We start from the raw sequence: 18,038 nt of genomic DNA, 5'->3' as shown, positions 1-18,038 counted from the left end.
CTGTGTCATATGAGACTAGTGTTTGATTTGTATATGAGCCCTCCTCTCCCGAAGAGGGAAGGGTGCTCAACTACCACAAAAATATTCCTTCTAATAAAAATTTCACATGCCAAATTTGGTTTCATTTGCTTGATTAGTTCATGAGTTGTGCAGAAATTTGTGTTTCTTTTGTATGGGAGTGCTCCCTTCCAGAAAAGAGAGGGGTGTCAAACTACAACAGAAATATTTCTTGTTTCTAAATACTTTCACATGCCAAATTTAGTTTCAATTGCTCAATTAGTTCCGAGTTATGCCGAAATTTGTGCTTCGATTGTATGAGAGCCTTCCCTTCTAAAAGAGGGAGGGGTGTCAAACTACCACAGAAATATTTCTTTCTCCTAAAAACCTCCACATACCAAATTAGGTCCCATTTGCTTGGTTAGTTCTTAAGTTATGTAGAATGAATTTATGAATATTCCATTTGTTTGAGACCACTCCCTTCCAGAAAAGGGAGGGGTCTCAAACAATCATAAGAACCTTTCCTGGCCTCAATAACTCCTAGGTACAAATTTTTCACTTTGATCTTAGCCATACAAAACCCGATAGACTATATTTTAAAATAAAATGAGTTCGTTTTTGTAAATTTTGAATATATCTTTTTGACGTAGGATTACTACCTTACGGCAACATTTCGAGATAGTGGTGCAAATTGAAAATTGAACCATCGAGAACGTCGCGATAATTGTGCAATTTCAAATGCTTTTAATTCAGTTGATTTTCAACGGATTTCCTATATTCCATTTGGAAAATGGGCAAAGTGGAAAATGCAGAAAATTTCAATTCAGTGATACTAACAATTGTCGATTGAAAAATGCGGATTTTTATTGAAATCAGTTTGGTTTTGTTGACTATCGGAGAGAGTGCCCTGGACAGCGGTAATGCCCAAAAACCGGAAATCAACTCCGCACGCCATTTTAAATTTAAAGATAGTGATAGTGATAGTAGACTTCCTATTTTAAAAATCAACCTAAAATGACCAAATAACACCTATTATTAGTACTTCCAGCGTTGGAATGATGCCCAGAGACCTGAAGTTGACCTCAGACTCCATTTTGAGAAGTTCAAGATTATGACTTCTGGTATTTCCGGAATAGAGATGATGCCCGAAAACCGGACGCCGTTTTGAAGTTCAAAATGGTGACCTCCGGTTTCTGAAAAATAACCTAAAATTACCGAATATCTGTTCTGGAATCAACTCGTAATTCTCCGTTAACCTTGCGGTTGTGTGTCATACACAACTTATTTTACTGACTATTTTGGATCATTTTGTATCGATCTTTACGGAAATTTTAGCGGAGACAACAGTCAAAAAAATTCCGCTTCAAAGCCCTAGAAAGATTATAGTTTTTTCATCATTCCTGTGAAATTTGGTGCCTCTATCCAGCGTAGAAATGCGTCAGCTTACGTCAAAGTGTCGCATAAAATTGTTTCCTGGGTTCGTCGCTTCAAGGTTATGTATACAAGAAAACTCATTTTAATTTCTCATAAAAAAAATTGGTGGCTAAGAGCAACAAAATTCACAGGAATGATTAAAAACCCATAAACATTCCTTTTTTTCCAGATTGAGCTTTAAGGCCATACCTGTGTTGACAAGTGAAAAAAAAATCCACAAAAATAGAAAATAGTTTTATTATTGTAGAGAACAAATTGAACCGACATGTCGTTTGGAAACTGGAATGCTCCCAAAAGCGAACTTATGTGCCAACATAACGCAACGGATATTCTGTCCTTAAATCAAGATCCAATCTGCAAAAGAAAGGGGTTGTAAATCAAGCGTAAATAAGTTCAAACTGCAGTTCGCATGCAGAGCGCGATACAAATGGATGGCTTTCTGTGCAGATAGAAACCTTATCGGGAAAATGGGAACGAAGGATTCGTTGCTAGAAAATTATAAATGGAAAGAATGCACATTGTACGATTCGTAATGGGCATGAACGAGAAAGAGAGGAAGATAGAAAGAAAAAAGAGAATCAGCAATTTCGCATCATGTAATCAAACCGGAGTGGTAAGCTTGGAGCCATGCAAAATTTTGCGATTTTTTTTCCGTTCAACTTTTGTTGTTTGTACAGAGCAGAGAACTCGTTTCGGTTGGGGCTTTCGCTTTTGTTGGGAAAGCTACGCTATCCTGCACCGTTGGTTAGTAGGCTCGAGAAGTAAAATTAGCTCGACGTGGATCGATAAAGAGCTGACGTATTGCCGCGACTCGGAACGTTCCGGATGATGAATTTGCAAATAATGCCTCCATGATTAGATGCTGTTCATAGACCTTGCCCCAGGGTGTCTTCTGTTGAGAACCCATCAGTCTCTGCCACGGGATATGGGTGGATTTGTTAACAATGTATTGCTCTGACGGGAAACCGCAAAGTAATCTATTTTGGGAATAATGAGTGGAATTTGTTGATTTTTACCCGGTGTGGTTTCGATCAGGATAATATTCCATTGTGTCTTTTAGTATTATCTTTTATTGGAAAACATACCCTAAAATTATCATCAACAGCAAAAAAAATTCTTCTCAGTTGCTTTGTAGTTTTTTGTAATAAATTAGTATTAAATGTTTCAAAAAAAAAAAAATTCATTTAACTAAAACTTTTACATTGAATGCCTTTGTTCTAAAGATATATAAAGGTTAGCGCCAGTAGACAGCTTCATCATTTGACCTGAAATATTTGTCATCAACATCATACGAGAAAAAAGCTCAGTTGCGCTCGCAAACACACACTCAGGTTACGCAATAAATCGCCATCGCTTTCTGCGAAAATGCTTGCTTAAGTCACTAATGCGGTTGCAATGTTCGCAGGAAAGTTTGCGTTACAAAAAAAAGCTAAAACATACAAACTCACTAATTACCTAACTGTTTCCCTAATTTTCGCTCTGTTTCACTTTCTGTAATGTTTTCCACACTCCACAGCTCGGTTTCTGTTGATTAACCAATTTCCTCCCTTATCTTGCCCCGTCCCCTGTAAATTCCTGTTAGGTTTTCAAACTCCTTCCTGTGTTTCCTCTCAAGATTGCAGTTCCGTTCGATTGCGTTCGTTTGGCCTTTGCATGTAATAGTACTAATTTCAGGGACCGCGACAAGACCGGCGGCAAAGCGGCCAACATCAGAATGCCATCTGCTCCAGCCCACACTGCCGAGGAGGCCCGCCTGTTGGGGTGAGTAGACAGATTGGTTGGTTTTTGCCGACAACGAGGAGAGTTCAGATATAACCCGCAGCATTGCGTTTGTTTTTTTCTTCTTCTTTAACATAAGTTGAGTACTGCGTTTTTTATTCATCGACGATCGATTCAAATAGTGTGCTGATTTTAACTTTATACAGCTTATTTTGGCGAGCAAAGCGCGTCATAGAATGCTTATATCACAAATCAATACAGTTCGACACAAACTCTCATTTTCCTTAGCTTGAGGTTGATTTAGTATTAGAATTAGACGATGCGCAGTATGATGACATAAAACCTATACTATATGAACTCAGATTGTATTAGTAAATTTAGGAATTATTATTTACGAAACAAACATGCAATTAATCCTTCTCAATAACAAACACATCCGAGTGATCAGCAGCTAGAGGCTGCAGTTAAATATTTACATTCCCAGTTTATGTTTATTACCGGCAGCAAATGAACGCATTTGATTGGCGTGCTTCAAAATCGAAATAAGTTTTGCAGTGTCAGTGTCAGTGTATAAGGCAGCACTATTTCCCTGAAATGTTATCACGATTGAATCACGAAGCTTTATTTTATAACTTGGTTGATGATGTTCGATGAATACTGTTCAAAAATGAGGAAGCTAACACTACGATATCATAATGGTTCGAACTCAACCCTATTTCGGCACTTAGTAATTGAGTGCTGCTTTTATACGTCCCGTAACTACTTCGCCATTATTTCGACGCATTGTCACCTGTGTCGTGAGTACGCTAATTTTCGAATCAACTCAGAAGGTGTTTGACAAGCATGCAAACGTGTTGCATTTACACAACTGTTGATGGATGTCCAAGTGTAATGTGACTCATCTGGCTGATTGTGTATTTCGCAACATCAAGTAACGATCTAGTGCTCTATAATTTATCAGAAAATTTTGTTCAATCTAACATGTATTTTCGAAGTGTATATTATATTTTGTAAAAAACAATACATAGGTATTTAACACAAAGAGAAAAAATGTGAGTGATTTTCCTCTCTATTATTTCGAGTTCAAAACTAAAATTTAAAATACACCCGGTCCACAAATTCGAATCTTATCAAGCATCCAACTTGCTATGCGGGTTTCTTACTCAGGGTTTTCTTAAACGAGAGTCAACCGCGAAATAATCAATTTTAAGTATGAGTAATTCTTGCTATCAGTTGCGGGATAAAACGGAAAAGAATTCTTATCAACTACTGCTTTGCTCCAGCCTTCCAACTAGGGTGGTTTACCGGTAAAACCGATATTTTTTTCAATACCGAAATACTGGTATTGGAGCGGCGAAAAAACCGGTATTTACGGTATTTTTCTTAAAATGGAAAAAAACTTCCCACAATATTCATAAATCTTTGTTAGGCTAATGAATACTTCTCACTTAGGTAGTCGTTACAAATCACATGACGATGTATACAGGGTGTAAGGTAGCTCACTTTTAATCAAATCCTTTAAGGGGTGATAGAGGACCCTATTTGATGAAAAAAATTCTGCGCATATGGTCAAAATTTAACTACTGCAGAGTTATTCTCTTCTTCTAGTTTTTGGTTATGTTTACCTTTAACGAGGTCTATCACAAGAAGTATGATAGCTAGCTCAATTCTGTTGGTTTCCTTGAAAAGCTGAGAAAATTTCGTAATCAATAGTGTCTCAAAAATGTCGAATTAGGAAGAACAAGAATCCTTTAGAAAGGAACAAATATGAAATCAAATGTTTTTGAGAACTTAACAGCAATTTTCTCTCCGATATGTGTGATAAACATGGAGTTTGTTGTTAACCAAATTAAACATTGGAGTCTACTCTACTAGTTGTTCTCTGACATCAAGCACCTAACTCTTTCAGTTTAGATACTATTTCACTTTAAAAGCAATCAGCCGCGCCTTCGTTTAGTGTGGTAGAATTCACAATTTTCTGCTCGTTTAAGGCAAACATAACCAAAAACTGAAATTAGTGAATAACTCTGCAGTAGTTGACTTTTGACCATATGCGTAGAAGGTTTTTTTTCATCAAACATGGTCCTCTATCGCCCCTTGAAGGATTTTAAGTCAGCTCCCTAACACCCTGTATAATACAATACATTTAGACAGAAGCAACATTATATATTAATTTACCCTGACCTATTTACCAATTTTTGTTATCTTTTTGTTTGTTCTGCTCGGATTCAGACAATGTGTTTGTGTGTATCGATAATATGTCAAAAAACTTCATATCAATAAAGCATTTATTTTTTTATTTAGAACAGCTTGTCTCTACACACACTCATACTCACAGAGGCAACGCGTGGGTTGGTTCAAAACCTACCAGTTTAACTACAATTTATGAGGCAGTAATTACAATCATGTCATCGAAAAAACGCAAGTCATTATTCATTTTGTGCTATTTAAAAGTAAAACTAAAAAAATTATAAATAAATATAAATTTTGATTAGTAATTTATTTTTTGTTGAGACAAAGTGTTTACAGGATGAAATAATCAACCAATAAAGATTTTATCCTAAAAATTACTGCTCCTTGAAAAAGTGAAATTTAAATAGCTGTAGCATGGTCAAAGCTTCGTCGCCCGTACCGCAGCGTGCTTTTACTAGCAACTAGCTGAATGTACCCGGCCTCACTCGTATACAAGTTTCTGCTTTTTCTATAATTTCCTATATTTTTTATCAACCTCTCATTTCAAATATTTATTTCTATTTCAGTTACAAACTTGTTCATATGCCACATTTTTCGTTTCTCCTCTAGAGGCTAAAGTTGAAAAAATAATAATAATAATAATAAATAATTTGGACGAATTGTTTAAAGAGCATCGAACAGAATAAAGAAGTATTTACCTTCGATTCATTCGGATTGGTAAAAAGTAACTTCTGGTCTGATCGTGATTTCTTTTTTTTTATTTCATTTATATACTCTTCTCAACAGTTTCAAATATTGTTTTTCTACGAAATTTAATGTTGTTCACTAATTTGTAACTAAGTTTTGCGATGTGAAAGAAAATTTAAATAAAAATCTGCATGTTTTTTTCGTTATTACATAAGTTTCGAAATTATGTTCTTCGTAATCATATCACTAGATTCTTTCATTGGAGTTTTTCAAACACTGTTATCTAGTGTTGTATCTGGATCGTATACCACTAGAGATCAAAATAATGGTCGCAGAGGTCCTAATCTTGAAAAAAATCTGGATCGTAATGAAGCAGAGGTACTCATAAATGCAAAATCATAATCATGCAGCGACACGTCCATACATAGATGCAACCTGAGACGCTAAGCAAAAAATAAATTTCAAATCCAAATTTATGTAGGTAACGTTTTCGGCAGTGGCTTACTTCGGCAAGTTTTTGCATAAGACTGCGGCAGAAAACCACTACCGAAGACGTTCGACACCCCATATCTTTAATTATTTTTCAGTTTTATTTTTAAATAGTACATGGAAAATGACTTGCGTTTTTTTTCGCGGACAATCATCATTACTTCCCCGAACTATGATTTTAAGAACTTTTTAGTTGAAAAAGTAGGTTTAAAGACCACGAGTCACCCCTGGTTTGTATTAATCCGAAAGAAATAAAAATACCGGTTTTTCACCGGTTTTACCGGTTTTTATTTTTATGAATACCGAAATACCGGTTTTCGAAAAGTCGGTAATACCGACCACCCTACTTCCAACTGTAACATCGTGAATGATTATATAAGAGAGAAAAAATACTGCTTAAATGAAGTTTCAAGTTGGTACCGTTTGTTCGTGTTGTTATTTTTACAATCTGAAACTGGTGTACATATCTACCATCCACTTTGCGTCTCCATTGAGTATGGTACACAGTGGACGCATAGTTAATTTCAATTTTGGTGTCACCAACGTTACTGTTGCAGAAAAGACACATTCTTATTCTCTATTTTGCAGCGCGGAATGGTAAATGGTAACATATCCAGGATCCATTTGAACAGCTTTTCGGATAAACTACGTTTTAAAGCATAATTAGGTGTCACATTTATATTTTTAACTCCAATATTTAGTCTTTACTGCGAAACAATACCGATTGGAAGATTGAAGCATCCTAAAAGTTGTTAAAGGTTGAAATTCATGACTCTGTTTGCAGCTCTCTTCAATTAACTTGAGGAAACCAACTACAAACTTTATCTTTTATCGAATCAATACCCCAAGAGTATTATATTTTGGTACATGAGAAGACGACAGTACAAATTGACACAACGACGAAATAAAATGAAAATTGCATTTAAATGAAACAAAAAAGAACGACACTCGGTTACGAATTTTGCGATTGTATTCGTGCCGATAATTGTTGGAAATTTTTCATCATCTACCGGCCGTGTGTGGTGCCATTTAGCGATTGTATGTCAGAAATAAATTAGCAGCCGGCTGCTACCTACTGGCACTGGACTGGTGGCCATAAGTGCCGTTTGCTGTACCGCGAAATTTGCCGTAAGCAACAAAAATGTCCCGGATGACTCTAGACATGCCAACTGACACGCAGGGTGTCAGTAGACTTTGAAAAATGGAGTTTATTTGTTAATTTATTCTTTATTAATTATCATGAACGCGTCAAACCGGAACGATGAAAAGATTTGTTGGTAGATTGATCATTCTGTGTACTTCAATCATGGGCAATTCTTTCCACGTTCAACCTTTTAAATATAATTATAGTATGCAAAAGACGTGGTGACCTTCGCTGCCTAAAGTATATAAAATTTCTTTTAATAAAACAAGTCATTCCGCTAATGAGTAACACTGTCTAAATTTTTTACCACCCACGCTTTGCACAGAATTTTCAATCAAGTTTTAAAAGATGCTTCCACATCCCCGTATACCTGTCAGCTCCTCTCCACGTCAGCTTTTATTCTTTTATTACTCCTATTAGCGCAGTGATGTACAATAGTGCAGCTTGCGTAAGGCCGTGCAGCGAAAAAAAAAGAAAACCTTTCTGGCAAGCTTGCCTTCGGATGGCTGCGCGCTCACTGTCATCATCATGCCAGCGGCTCTAATGAAAAGCTGTACGATCCACCGCTTACATAATGGTAACGGCAGAACAATAGGTCCAACCAGGTTGAGCGGAAAATGGGACAGAAAATTGCATACATCATGCGTCAAGTAGTTCCCGGCAATCACACTATCAAACCAGCTTCTTATCAGTGCATCCGCGACAGGAAAGAGTATTAGGTTTCGCGCGGGTTTTTTTTTTCGCTAGAGAAAATGTGAAAATCATTCTTTTTCTAGCTCCATTAAGTCTCATAAAAATTATTATATGGCGTGCCATTCGGATAACAGTCACCAGTGCCGCGCCATTGTCTTGGTTCCATTATGGACATCAGTGCTATTGTAATTCTATTATTGTTGAAAGGAATAGAGATAATCATCACACGCCACTGTTCCGAAAAAGAATTCTGCAGAAAGATTCCATTCACCACGAACAATTTCAGGAGTAAATTTTTGAACGTTGGAGACTTATAATTCTTTTTCAATACGGAATGCCAAAAGAACAAAATCAAGCCAAAGTACTATTGAGTCTCAATACATTTAAAATTGAAAAAGAGCGTTTCAATTCCTATGTTGAATCCCACGCATTCTCAATAAATTTCGTGGTTTCTGATTTATCATTATTTCATCGGTCATGATAAAGTGTTTGGCACGATTTCATTTGCATATCTGATCTGATCTGATGTTTCGTAACTTTGAAACCCCTTCAGATAGGAAATGGTTACTTAAGGGGTAATATACCTCTTTAGTTTTCTAAAAACCGAAAAAAAATTTATTGCATTATCTTCAAATACAACATCTTGATAACGTTTTCACAAATTTTTATAAAGATCTGAGCAATATCTCGGAATAGTGTTTTCCGAAAAATGACTTTTCCGTGATCCTGATTGCGGGAAAACTACTGAACCGATTTCCTTCATCTTTTTTTTTAAATTTTCGTTATTAAATTCGCCGGTCCTTGAACGATCGCTTTTTGAAACATACAGTTACATTTTGCCGCAAAAAAAAATTTAATGTAATTTTCAGCGCTCAAAACGTGCTTTTTTTGGATAAAACGTTCCCGTTTGCACTGAAAACAAAATACTCATAAAAGCGATCGTTCAAGGACCCGGCACACTTCTAAACTAATGAAATAATATGAGTTTTTTTATTTCGGTTGACCCGCTGAGTCTCTATCAGGATCACCGCAAACCTTTGCAAACAAATAGCGTTTCGGGGAAACGGCCATTACTCTAGTAATAATTGGTATTTCTCAAAATCAAACGTATTTTTTTGTTGTTGATAAACTGTACTTTCAAAAAAATACCACTTTGATGCAATGAAAATGGTGCTATGCACTTAAAAATAAATTCAAACTTCCCTCATTTTTCTCGACCAAAAAGGTATATAACCCCTTGAAGTTAAATCTGACTGTTTCGCACATCTCGTAATGCCGATGAAATGCCGTTTTGAAACTAAGGAAACAGTTTGAAAATATCTTAAATTCATTTTTATCGATCAACTTACTTTCGAAATGAAATACTTCGTTCAGATTTTTTTATGTGCAATACAGGTAGCTTATTAAACTGATAAACGCATAAACGTGGGTGAAGAAGTGCTTGTTGAACTCTTAATTAGCATTGAAGATTTTTTTTTATGAGGTATTGTTTTTGGAATTCTTTAATGCTAGATTTTTGGATTCTAGGATTTTTCGATTCTTGGGATAAAGGATTTTTCAGTTGTACGCTTTTCTAGATTTATGAATCATTTGATAGTAGTATTAATTGTAGTACACTGCACAGATGAAAATGATTCTTGAGCCTGGTAATGCATACTACGGTCATTCGTCTAATTTATCAATCAATTTACTAGGAATTTAGCAAAGTAGTTGGAGAGGTTGTTTATAAGACACGACCGACAGGTTAACGAAGAATTACGACAACAGTAATTTAATACAGTATTTAATTGTCCTCTTTGACGGTCATTCCGGATCTTTCGGTGGGTGGAGAATCATTTTTGGACTATGTCTTTTACTAGATAAACACTTAAACGTTTCTGGTTCCAAACCCATGTTAATTCGGAAATTCGTAAAAAAAATTTTGAATTAGCGCGGTATCGCGTAAAAAAACCGCGTTAATTCAAAAATCCGCGTAAAAAACCTCGTAAAAAACCGCGTGAAAAAAACTTTAACTTAAACTTTTTTTTTAATATGGCCTTTGAATAATTCAATAACCAAGGGGTCGAATGTAGTATAAAACCAAATAAAATCTATATTTCATTATCTTTATTTTAAATCTGTATTATCATCATCTAAGCACTCGTCGAGCAGATTAGTAAATGCACTCAATGCATTTTCAAAGAATGCATTTTTTCTTGTGGCTCTGGTATCAGCAAAAACCTTATGAAAATCAATGTTTGAGAATTGATTGATTCATTATTACCAACCAATATTCATGACGTTCTCGTACATACATCAATGCTTTATCTTTACTAACTTGTATTAGCTCAAGCTTAAAAAAAGCAAAGCCTTGGTGCTACATTCCGATCCGGAACTCAACCTACTGTTTATTTTTTACAGACTGTCTGTATTAGCTCAAGCTTATTTTGCCTATATAACGTAGAAAAGTGGGCGAAAAACGATTTTATTTGTTCTACCGACATTTCCGGTTTGAATTGCCTAATTCCTGCAGAAGGGTGTACTTTTGAAATCTTTCCTTAATGAGCATCTTCCGTTGAAATTTTTTTCTAATGGTAATTTAATTCTTTAAAGGGCACATTAAAAAAAAAGGCTCAACAAAAAGTATGACGTGGCTTTGTTGACACTCGTTCATTCTCTTGTTGGCTCCAAAAATAACCTCTCATTCCATCGTGTTACTTCGAATGAAAGCCGAGAGTAATTATTTTACTTTACGAACTAATTTCATTTTTGTCATGTGACTTTAATTTTTTAAGTTTAGTAAAGCGGGCAATGTATGCAGTTTTGCGAGGATGCGAAAATGAACGGGAATAGAAGGTGTGACTTTTTAGGCTTAGAAAAAAAACCAAAACACCTTGCGGGGACAACGGAGATTGCGGGTGCGAGTCCCGTCTGGACGAGGTAAAAATTTTTCTAAGCTTAAAAAGTCACACCTTCTATTCCCGTTCATTTTCGCATCCACGCAAAACTGCATACATTGCCCGCTTTACTAAAATTATTTTACGATTTGAGCAGTTTCTAAATATAAGATTTTGAAGAGCCTGTTTACCCCACAAACCCCTTCTCCTTTCAAATTTTGCAAACTATTGCATTAGTGCATAAACAAACATAACCTGAAAATTATAGCTCAATGGAAGCACAATGACACAAAACGGAGTTTCGCTTCTCGCACAATGGGTTCGAAATGATGGCCAATAACATGTTATAGAAAAAATGGATTTTCTCAGGCATCTTTATAACGGCGCATTTTTTGAATATATCTAATGAAAGCTCTTGAGTTGCACTACAAAACGTATTATTTGGATTTTAATCCTAGATCTGTTGGCAAGAGAAAAACTGTTGTGAAAATCTCCTTATATTTTTGGAAAAATGCGAATATCTCATCATGTATTCTCGATAGCAACTTCCAAAAACTCTCATTTTGTGGCCTTTATAGAGTAGAATAAACATGCCAATTTTCATGACAATCGATTCAGTTTACACAAAGTTATAACAATTTTACGTTTTTAGCAACCTTTGGACATCAATTTTTGACGTGTTTTCTTACCCCACTTACCCCTTTTCAAAAAATCTGACATTATGCCAAACATTGTTCTATTATATAGATAAACAAACCACGAAAGTTTCAGTCCGATCGGAGAACCTCGATACAACCTCCCTTGTAAAGGTGGTTGCGGTTCTCGCGAACTGGCTCTTAAATATCCGTTCTCGCGAACTGGCTTTAAAAACCTCGGATATCCGACAAATATCTAAAATCCGGATCAACCGGATATCCGGATATCATCCGACAGGATATCCGGATTTTCGGATAGTCGGTTATCCGGATATCCGGATATTGTATCCGAACATAGTTTAATGAGAATTATGTAAATAATCACTTAAGAGGGGATGGGGAATTGTGGAAAAAGCCATTTTTGGCGTTACATTTCATTCGAACGGGCCTGAAAGCCAGGAAAAAAAATCCGGATATCCGGATATCCGACTATTCGATTATCCGTATCCGGATATCCAGACATCCGAATAATATTCGTTTACACATCCGTGATCCGAGTTTCGGATACCCGGATCTCGAATATATCCGGTTAAAAGTCCCAGCACTACCAAACACCAGTATTTTCAAAACCGGAACAGTGCATTACGTAATTTGTCTAACGCAATTTGTGGATGACCCCTAATGTAGTTATGCAAGTGATTCAGCAAACAACCTTGGATAGTTCTTAGTTTTTCTTGCGCTCGTGGTTTTGCACACAACCCTTCGATTTTTGAAACTTCTGCAACACGTGACAAGATGGGTAAAGAACAATTTTTTTGAACTAAATTTAGTAATGTTTTTAAATTTTCATTTTCAAGTAAATTATACATTTTTCTGCAAATGACGATTTTTGATGTGATTTAATTTAGAAATGATCTTAAACACATCTCAAAGAGTGTTGATACTCTTCACGAAAACATTTAATATAGTTTATTCTGTTGTTGTTGAGAATTAAATTCTCTTTTGGTAAATTTTAAAGATAATGGTGTTACAACACGAAAAAGATGCATAGAAGGCGCATGTGAATATAGTTTATTGTCACCTTCAGCTATCATTTTTACTTACAAGGTTTTTATCATACTTGTAGACCGAAGTGCCCTTGATTTTTGCTACGAATTCTAGTGTAACACTCAACCTATAAAGGATAACATAACACTATGATTATAAAAGCCATCGCATAAAATAACACCCAACTCTTGCTTCCCCACATCTCATTATTGTGTGTATTAAGTTATAAACAAACGCACGAGCCGCACCTTTTTTTTTCGCTTGGCCGAAGGTCAACCGAAGAGAAAACAACTCATCAAAAATCCGTTGTTGACAGAGCCCCGTAATCAATGACCCACATCAAAGTGGTGCGCCTGGAGGGAGGACAGCAGAATCCCTGTTCGTTCCGCTGATCTGCCGTGATGTTTGGGCTTTTTGTTACGCAGTGACTGCTACACATACTAAACGGCTGACTGAAAAAACAAGTACCTGTATCTCCGTCGAAACGTCGAAACAGAATCGCGACGGGAGGAAAAACTTACTGTTATGTTATTAGGTAATGAATTGATTTTTCACTTTTCCACCAATGCTCTCCCTCGCGCTGTGTGGTATTTGCTGTCACTGCTGATGGGGCGGGCAGCATGATGAAAACACAGGGAACGTGACCAGAAATCGAACGACTGCATGGGAACCTGTTGGGAATTTGTGCCAGTCGCGACCGTTGCCGGTTATTGTGTTACTGATGAAGGCGATGAGAGCTAATGTGTCCCGGAGGCAGTTTCTACTCCAGAGAATGGTACTCCCTGGTGCCGAGCGTCGCACTTGTCTCTTGAGTTGACAGAAATAATGACATGTTTATCCTCGTAGCGTAGCGGGTGGGCGGGTTTGGTTCGCGGGGGAAGAGGCGCGTGGTGCATGTAGTGTAAGCATGTAGTGGCAACTAGCCGGACAATCACGTTGGTTGGCTGCTTACTTGTCCAGTTGGTGATGATAATCGTACTTTATACGATAAGAGACACGCCGTCATGTGGAAATATGGCACCGGTTCTATTGTGGCGTTGAGCAGGAAATGACTTTAGTTGTGTGTGCGTCGCTCTCTTGATGTTGAGTACAGCTTCGATAGCTAATTCGAGAAAAATGCTTTACGATATGTACTTGATTATTTTTCGTGCTTTTCGTATACATTTTCAACAGCGTTCTGCGGTTTCATCTAAGTTGATGAAAATTCGATCTTACCCATGTTCGATACATCGCACAAAGAGCTCAAATACTGACCGTAAATGCTCAAATTTCAACTCCTGCTCCAAAACTTATCTTGATGTAGTTTATGGTACTTCCAGAATGCTTTTTCATTAACTAAGCGCTTTGGTAAGCATTTAATATTGAAGCCAATCGTAATAATGTCTCTACTTCGTAGAACTCTACTTCTCTTGGGTAACACCACACTTAGGGTTGAAACTTTTCAAGAAAGCTGTAAGCCCACAGGTAATGTTCATTTAATTACGCTAATTACGATTCCAACGACGTTTCCCAGCCAACCCTGCAGAAATGAAACCCTCTTGGGTAGCAGCATTAATCTGCAATGTTTTAAAATTCCGTTAGCTCTCGCCGGTCGGTACTCAATAGCGGTCGACATGCATCGTGGTCGGTGGAGAAACTACGACAAGAAATGAGCAATCAGAGGGGTGAATCGATCGATTCAAATTTCGCTCAGTTTGTTAAGTAACAAACAACGAGCAGCAGCAGTTGCAAAAGGGCGTTAATCAACTTGTTGAAATATCCCGAAGCAAGTCCTGTTCGCCGTCAGAGCGAGACAGATTGAACATTGGAATTTCATTTACCCATGCTGGGTCCAGTCGGCTCACGGCAAACCAGAACTGGTAGCTTGAAGATAGATTTACTGTGCTGGTCCCATCTGCGTTGATTTCGAAGGCAGAGCAAAGCATAATTAAATTGAAATGTAATCTCACTTGTAACAGTCGACGGAAGGTAATTCAATTTCCAACGTTCACAGTCAAAAAAGCTACTTAAAGATATTGATCGACACTCATTCCCAGTTGCACCTTTTTTTTTCAACTGATGCCGAAACATAAAACTAGAATTCTCGCTTTCAGCTCGCTAAACCACCTCATAGTTAAAGTTACCCAAAGCTGGTTTCATTCGTAAACACCTCGCGGCCATATGCTAGCCCTGGTGTGCACTCGTTCCGAACGTGAGCCAGTTTTTCGCTGGTAGGAAAATATGCAGCGAATAAAACAACCGCACCGAGCGTCGCCACGATGACTGGTAGCTATGGCGACCCAAAAACGAAAACAAGCTTTCCGTTTCCGCCCACCGTGACGCCCTACGGACGGACTGGCATGGAAGGAGAACGGAAGAAGCGATAACGTAACAGGCTACGGGTAATCTGGCTCACAGGCAACTGACCTATCCAATGGGATACCTCGGTCAGGTTCGTTCAGAGTTTCTGTGGCAACCAGAGCAGAGCCCACGATTAATTGCATGCAATTGTGGGACGTGGAAAAACTATCGGTTTTAAAGGTAATATTTTTTTGCACTGGAAAACTTGCGATGTGAAAACTTTGCTGCTTGTGATATAGTTTATTAATAGTCGGTGATTGGAAACTTGTACGAACGTAAATTTTGTTTCCGGTTGTGTTATGACTCTTTCGGACTCGAAATGGTAAACAACATTATTCAATTTATTGGTAGTTGGTTTACGGGAAGCGTTTTTCCACATTTCCGGGAAATCCCCGTAGCTAACCGAGATATTGATTTTCGGACGGACGCAGGGATTTTCGGAGCGGACGCAGGGATGTTCAATGTGGTCAGATATACGCACCAATGATTTCGAAAATGTCATTTCATACTTCATGAACTAATTTCAAATGTTTGTCTTGTTGAACTGTTGCACTGAGAATGTGAATTTGGTTTTGGAAAAAACTAGAATCCGCGATGTCTCCGGCATGGTGTTTTATCCAGTTAAACTATTGGGAAGGTACGTACTTCAGAGCCCAATATGGTGATACGACTCTACTATTTCGTCCCATTCCTAACACATCTTGATCAACTATACACACTGCCTTGTGAAAGTTATGTTTGTGACTGAGAGAGAGTGTCTCCTCACACGCAGAAAATAGCAGCGGCGACTGGTATTTTATGATCAGGGTGTGATCTAGACCTTCAGCCGGTGTTCTTCCACTGAACGCGTTTGACGGAAGAGCCTCGTTATGCTGAGATTACCTCACGAACTAGTGTAAATCAACCTATAGTGGACCTCTTTGCTTTATTAACCGATAGTGGACCACCTGTCAGTATAACTCAATTTCTCTTAACATAAATCGGAGTTTATAAATGTTTGTGATGCAGATTGGTTGAATAAAATATTTCCGGATGGAAGTTTTCTGAAAATCATTCGAAATTTCGCATAAATTGAGTAATTCTGGCGGGGGAGTCCACTATAGGTGAATTTTCTCTGATTTTATTTTAATTTTTTGGGTACAGTAGGCAGTGTAGGGTAAATAACCCTATAGAGGACCCCTTTTCTATACTGGACCACTCGTCAGATCAACTCAATTTCTCTTAACATAAATCGGGATTTATAAATGTATTTCTTGATTCTGATGCAATTTGGTTGGATAACATGTTTTCCGATGGAAGTTTTTGAAAATCCCTCGAAAACTCATAAATTGAGTTAATCTGTTGGGTGTTCCACTATAGAAAGGGGTCACCTATAGGTTAATTTACCCCATGTCGTTTCTCAACAAGTCAAAAGAATTTAAACATTCGAAATTCATTGAAAACATTCAATCTACGCATCAATAAAAGATTACTCAACGTTTTTGATTTTATTGTGTCGCCATATACTATTAGTTGTATGAAAATGTCAGATTTCGTGCCAAATAATCCTAGACTCTCCTATTTCATCTACAGAAAACGGTGGCTGAAGTTCATCGAGAGTTAGAAACAATTTACGGAAATGCTGCTCTAAGTAAAACAACAGGCTGTAATTTATTCGGTCGTTTTAAAACCGTAATTTCGATGTTGGCGACTGTCCACATGAACAAAAGCTAGAAATCTTCAAAGACTCTGAATTGGAGGAATTGCTTGCTTCGGTATTAGGAGTTACTAAAAGTGCTTCTAAAGGTCAGAAAAAGCCAAAACAGAAAATAATCCCAAAGTGAGTTCAGAATCGCCGAAAGTGCTTCTAAAGACCAAGAAAGCCGAACTAGAAAATGATTCCAAATTGAGCTCAGAATTTTCGAAAAGTGCTTCTAAAGACCAGGAAAATCTTAAATATAAAATAATCCCATTTAGCTCAGAATCCCAAAAAATGCTTCTGAAAACCAAAAAAATAGAAAATGATACCAAATTGAGCTCAGAATCATCGAAAAGTATTTCTGAAGGCCCGTAAAAGAAGAACTAGAAAATGATCCCAAATTAAGCTCTGAAACGTCGAAAAGTGCTTCTAAAGGTCAAAAAAGTCGATTTAGAAAATGATTCCAAATTGAACTCGGAATCGCCGAAAGTGCTTCTAAAGGCCAGAAAAAGCCAAAATAAAAAAATAATTTCAAGATCAGCTCAGAATCGTCGGAAAGTGCTTCTGAAAAACAGAAAAATCCAAAATAGAAAATGATCCCAAATTGAGCTCAGAATCATCGAAAAGTGTTTCTGAAGGCTCGAGAAGGATGAACTAGAAAATGGTCTAAAACTAGGCTTAGAATCGTCGAAAAGTGCTTTTAAAGGCCAGAAAAAAGCCAAAATAGAAAAAAAAAAAACAAATTGAGCTCAGAATCACGGAAAAGTGCTTCTAAAGGCCAGAAAAGGCCAAAATATAAAATAGTCCCAAATTAAGGTCAGAATCGCCGAACAGTGCTGCCAAAGGCCAGAAAAAGCCAAAACAGAAAATGATCCCAAATTGAGCTCGATATCATCGGCAAGTGCTTCTGAAAGCTCGAAAAGGAAGCACTAGGAAATGATTCCAAATTAAGCTCTGAATCGCTGAAAAGCGCTTCTAAAGGCCAGAAAAAGTCAAAATATAAAATAATTTCAAGATCAGCCCAGAATCGCCGAAAAGTGCTTCTGGAAACCAGAAAAAGCCCAAATAGAAAACGATCCCAAATTGAGTTCAGAATCATCGAAAAG

General features: G+C 37.2%; 1 protein-coding gene across 15 annotated transcripts in view; it reads left to right on the top strand.

Moving 5' to 3' along the window:
* LOC129729718 (protein NDRG3) overlaps positions 1 to 18,038 on the top strand; it is a 136,002-nt gene that overhangs the window by 91,424 nt on the left and 26,540 nt on the right. For 9 of the 15 annotated variants that reach the window (XM_055688479.1, XM_055688484.1, XM_055688490.1 and 6 more), the window contains one exon: positions 3,106 to 3,192. The exons of the other annotated variants lie outside the window; for them this stretch is intronic. In XM_055688479.1, the coding sequence (XP_055544454.1) occupies positions 3,106 to 3,192 (87 nt within the window). The remainder of the gene's footprint in view (positions 1 to 3,105; positions 3,193 to 18,038) is intronic. 15 annotated transcript variants of the gene reach the window in all.

Source organism: Wyeomyia smithii, chromosome 3, assembly GCF_029784165.1.
Source record: "Wyeomyia smithii strain HCP4-BCI-WySm-NY-G18 chromosome 3, ASM2978416v1, whole genome shotgun sequence".
Lineage (NCBI taxonomy): Eukaryota > Metazoa > Arthropoda > Insecta > Diptera > Culicidae > Wyeomyia > Wyeomyia smithii.
This window is presented reverse-complemented; position numbering and strand designations above follow the sequence as displayed.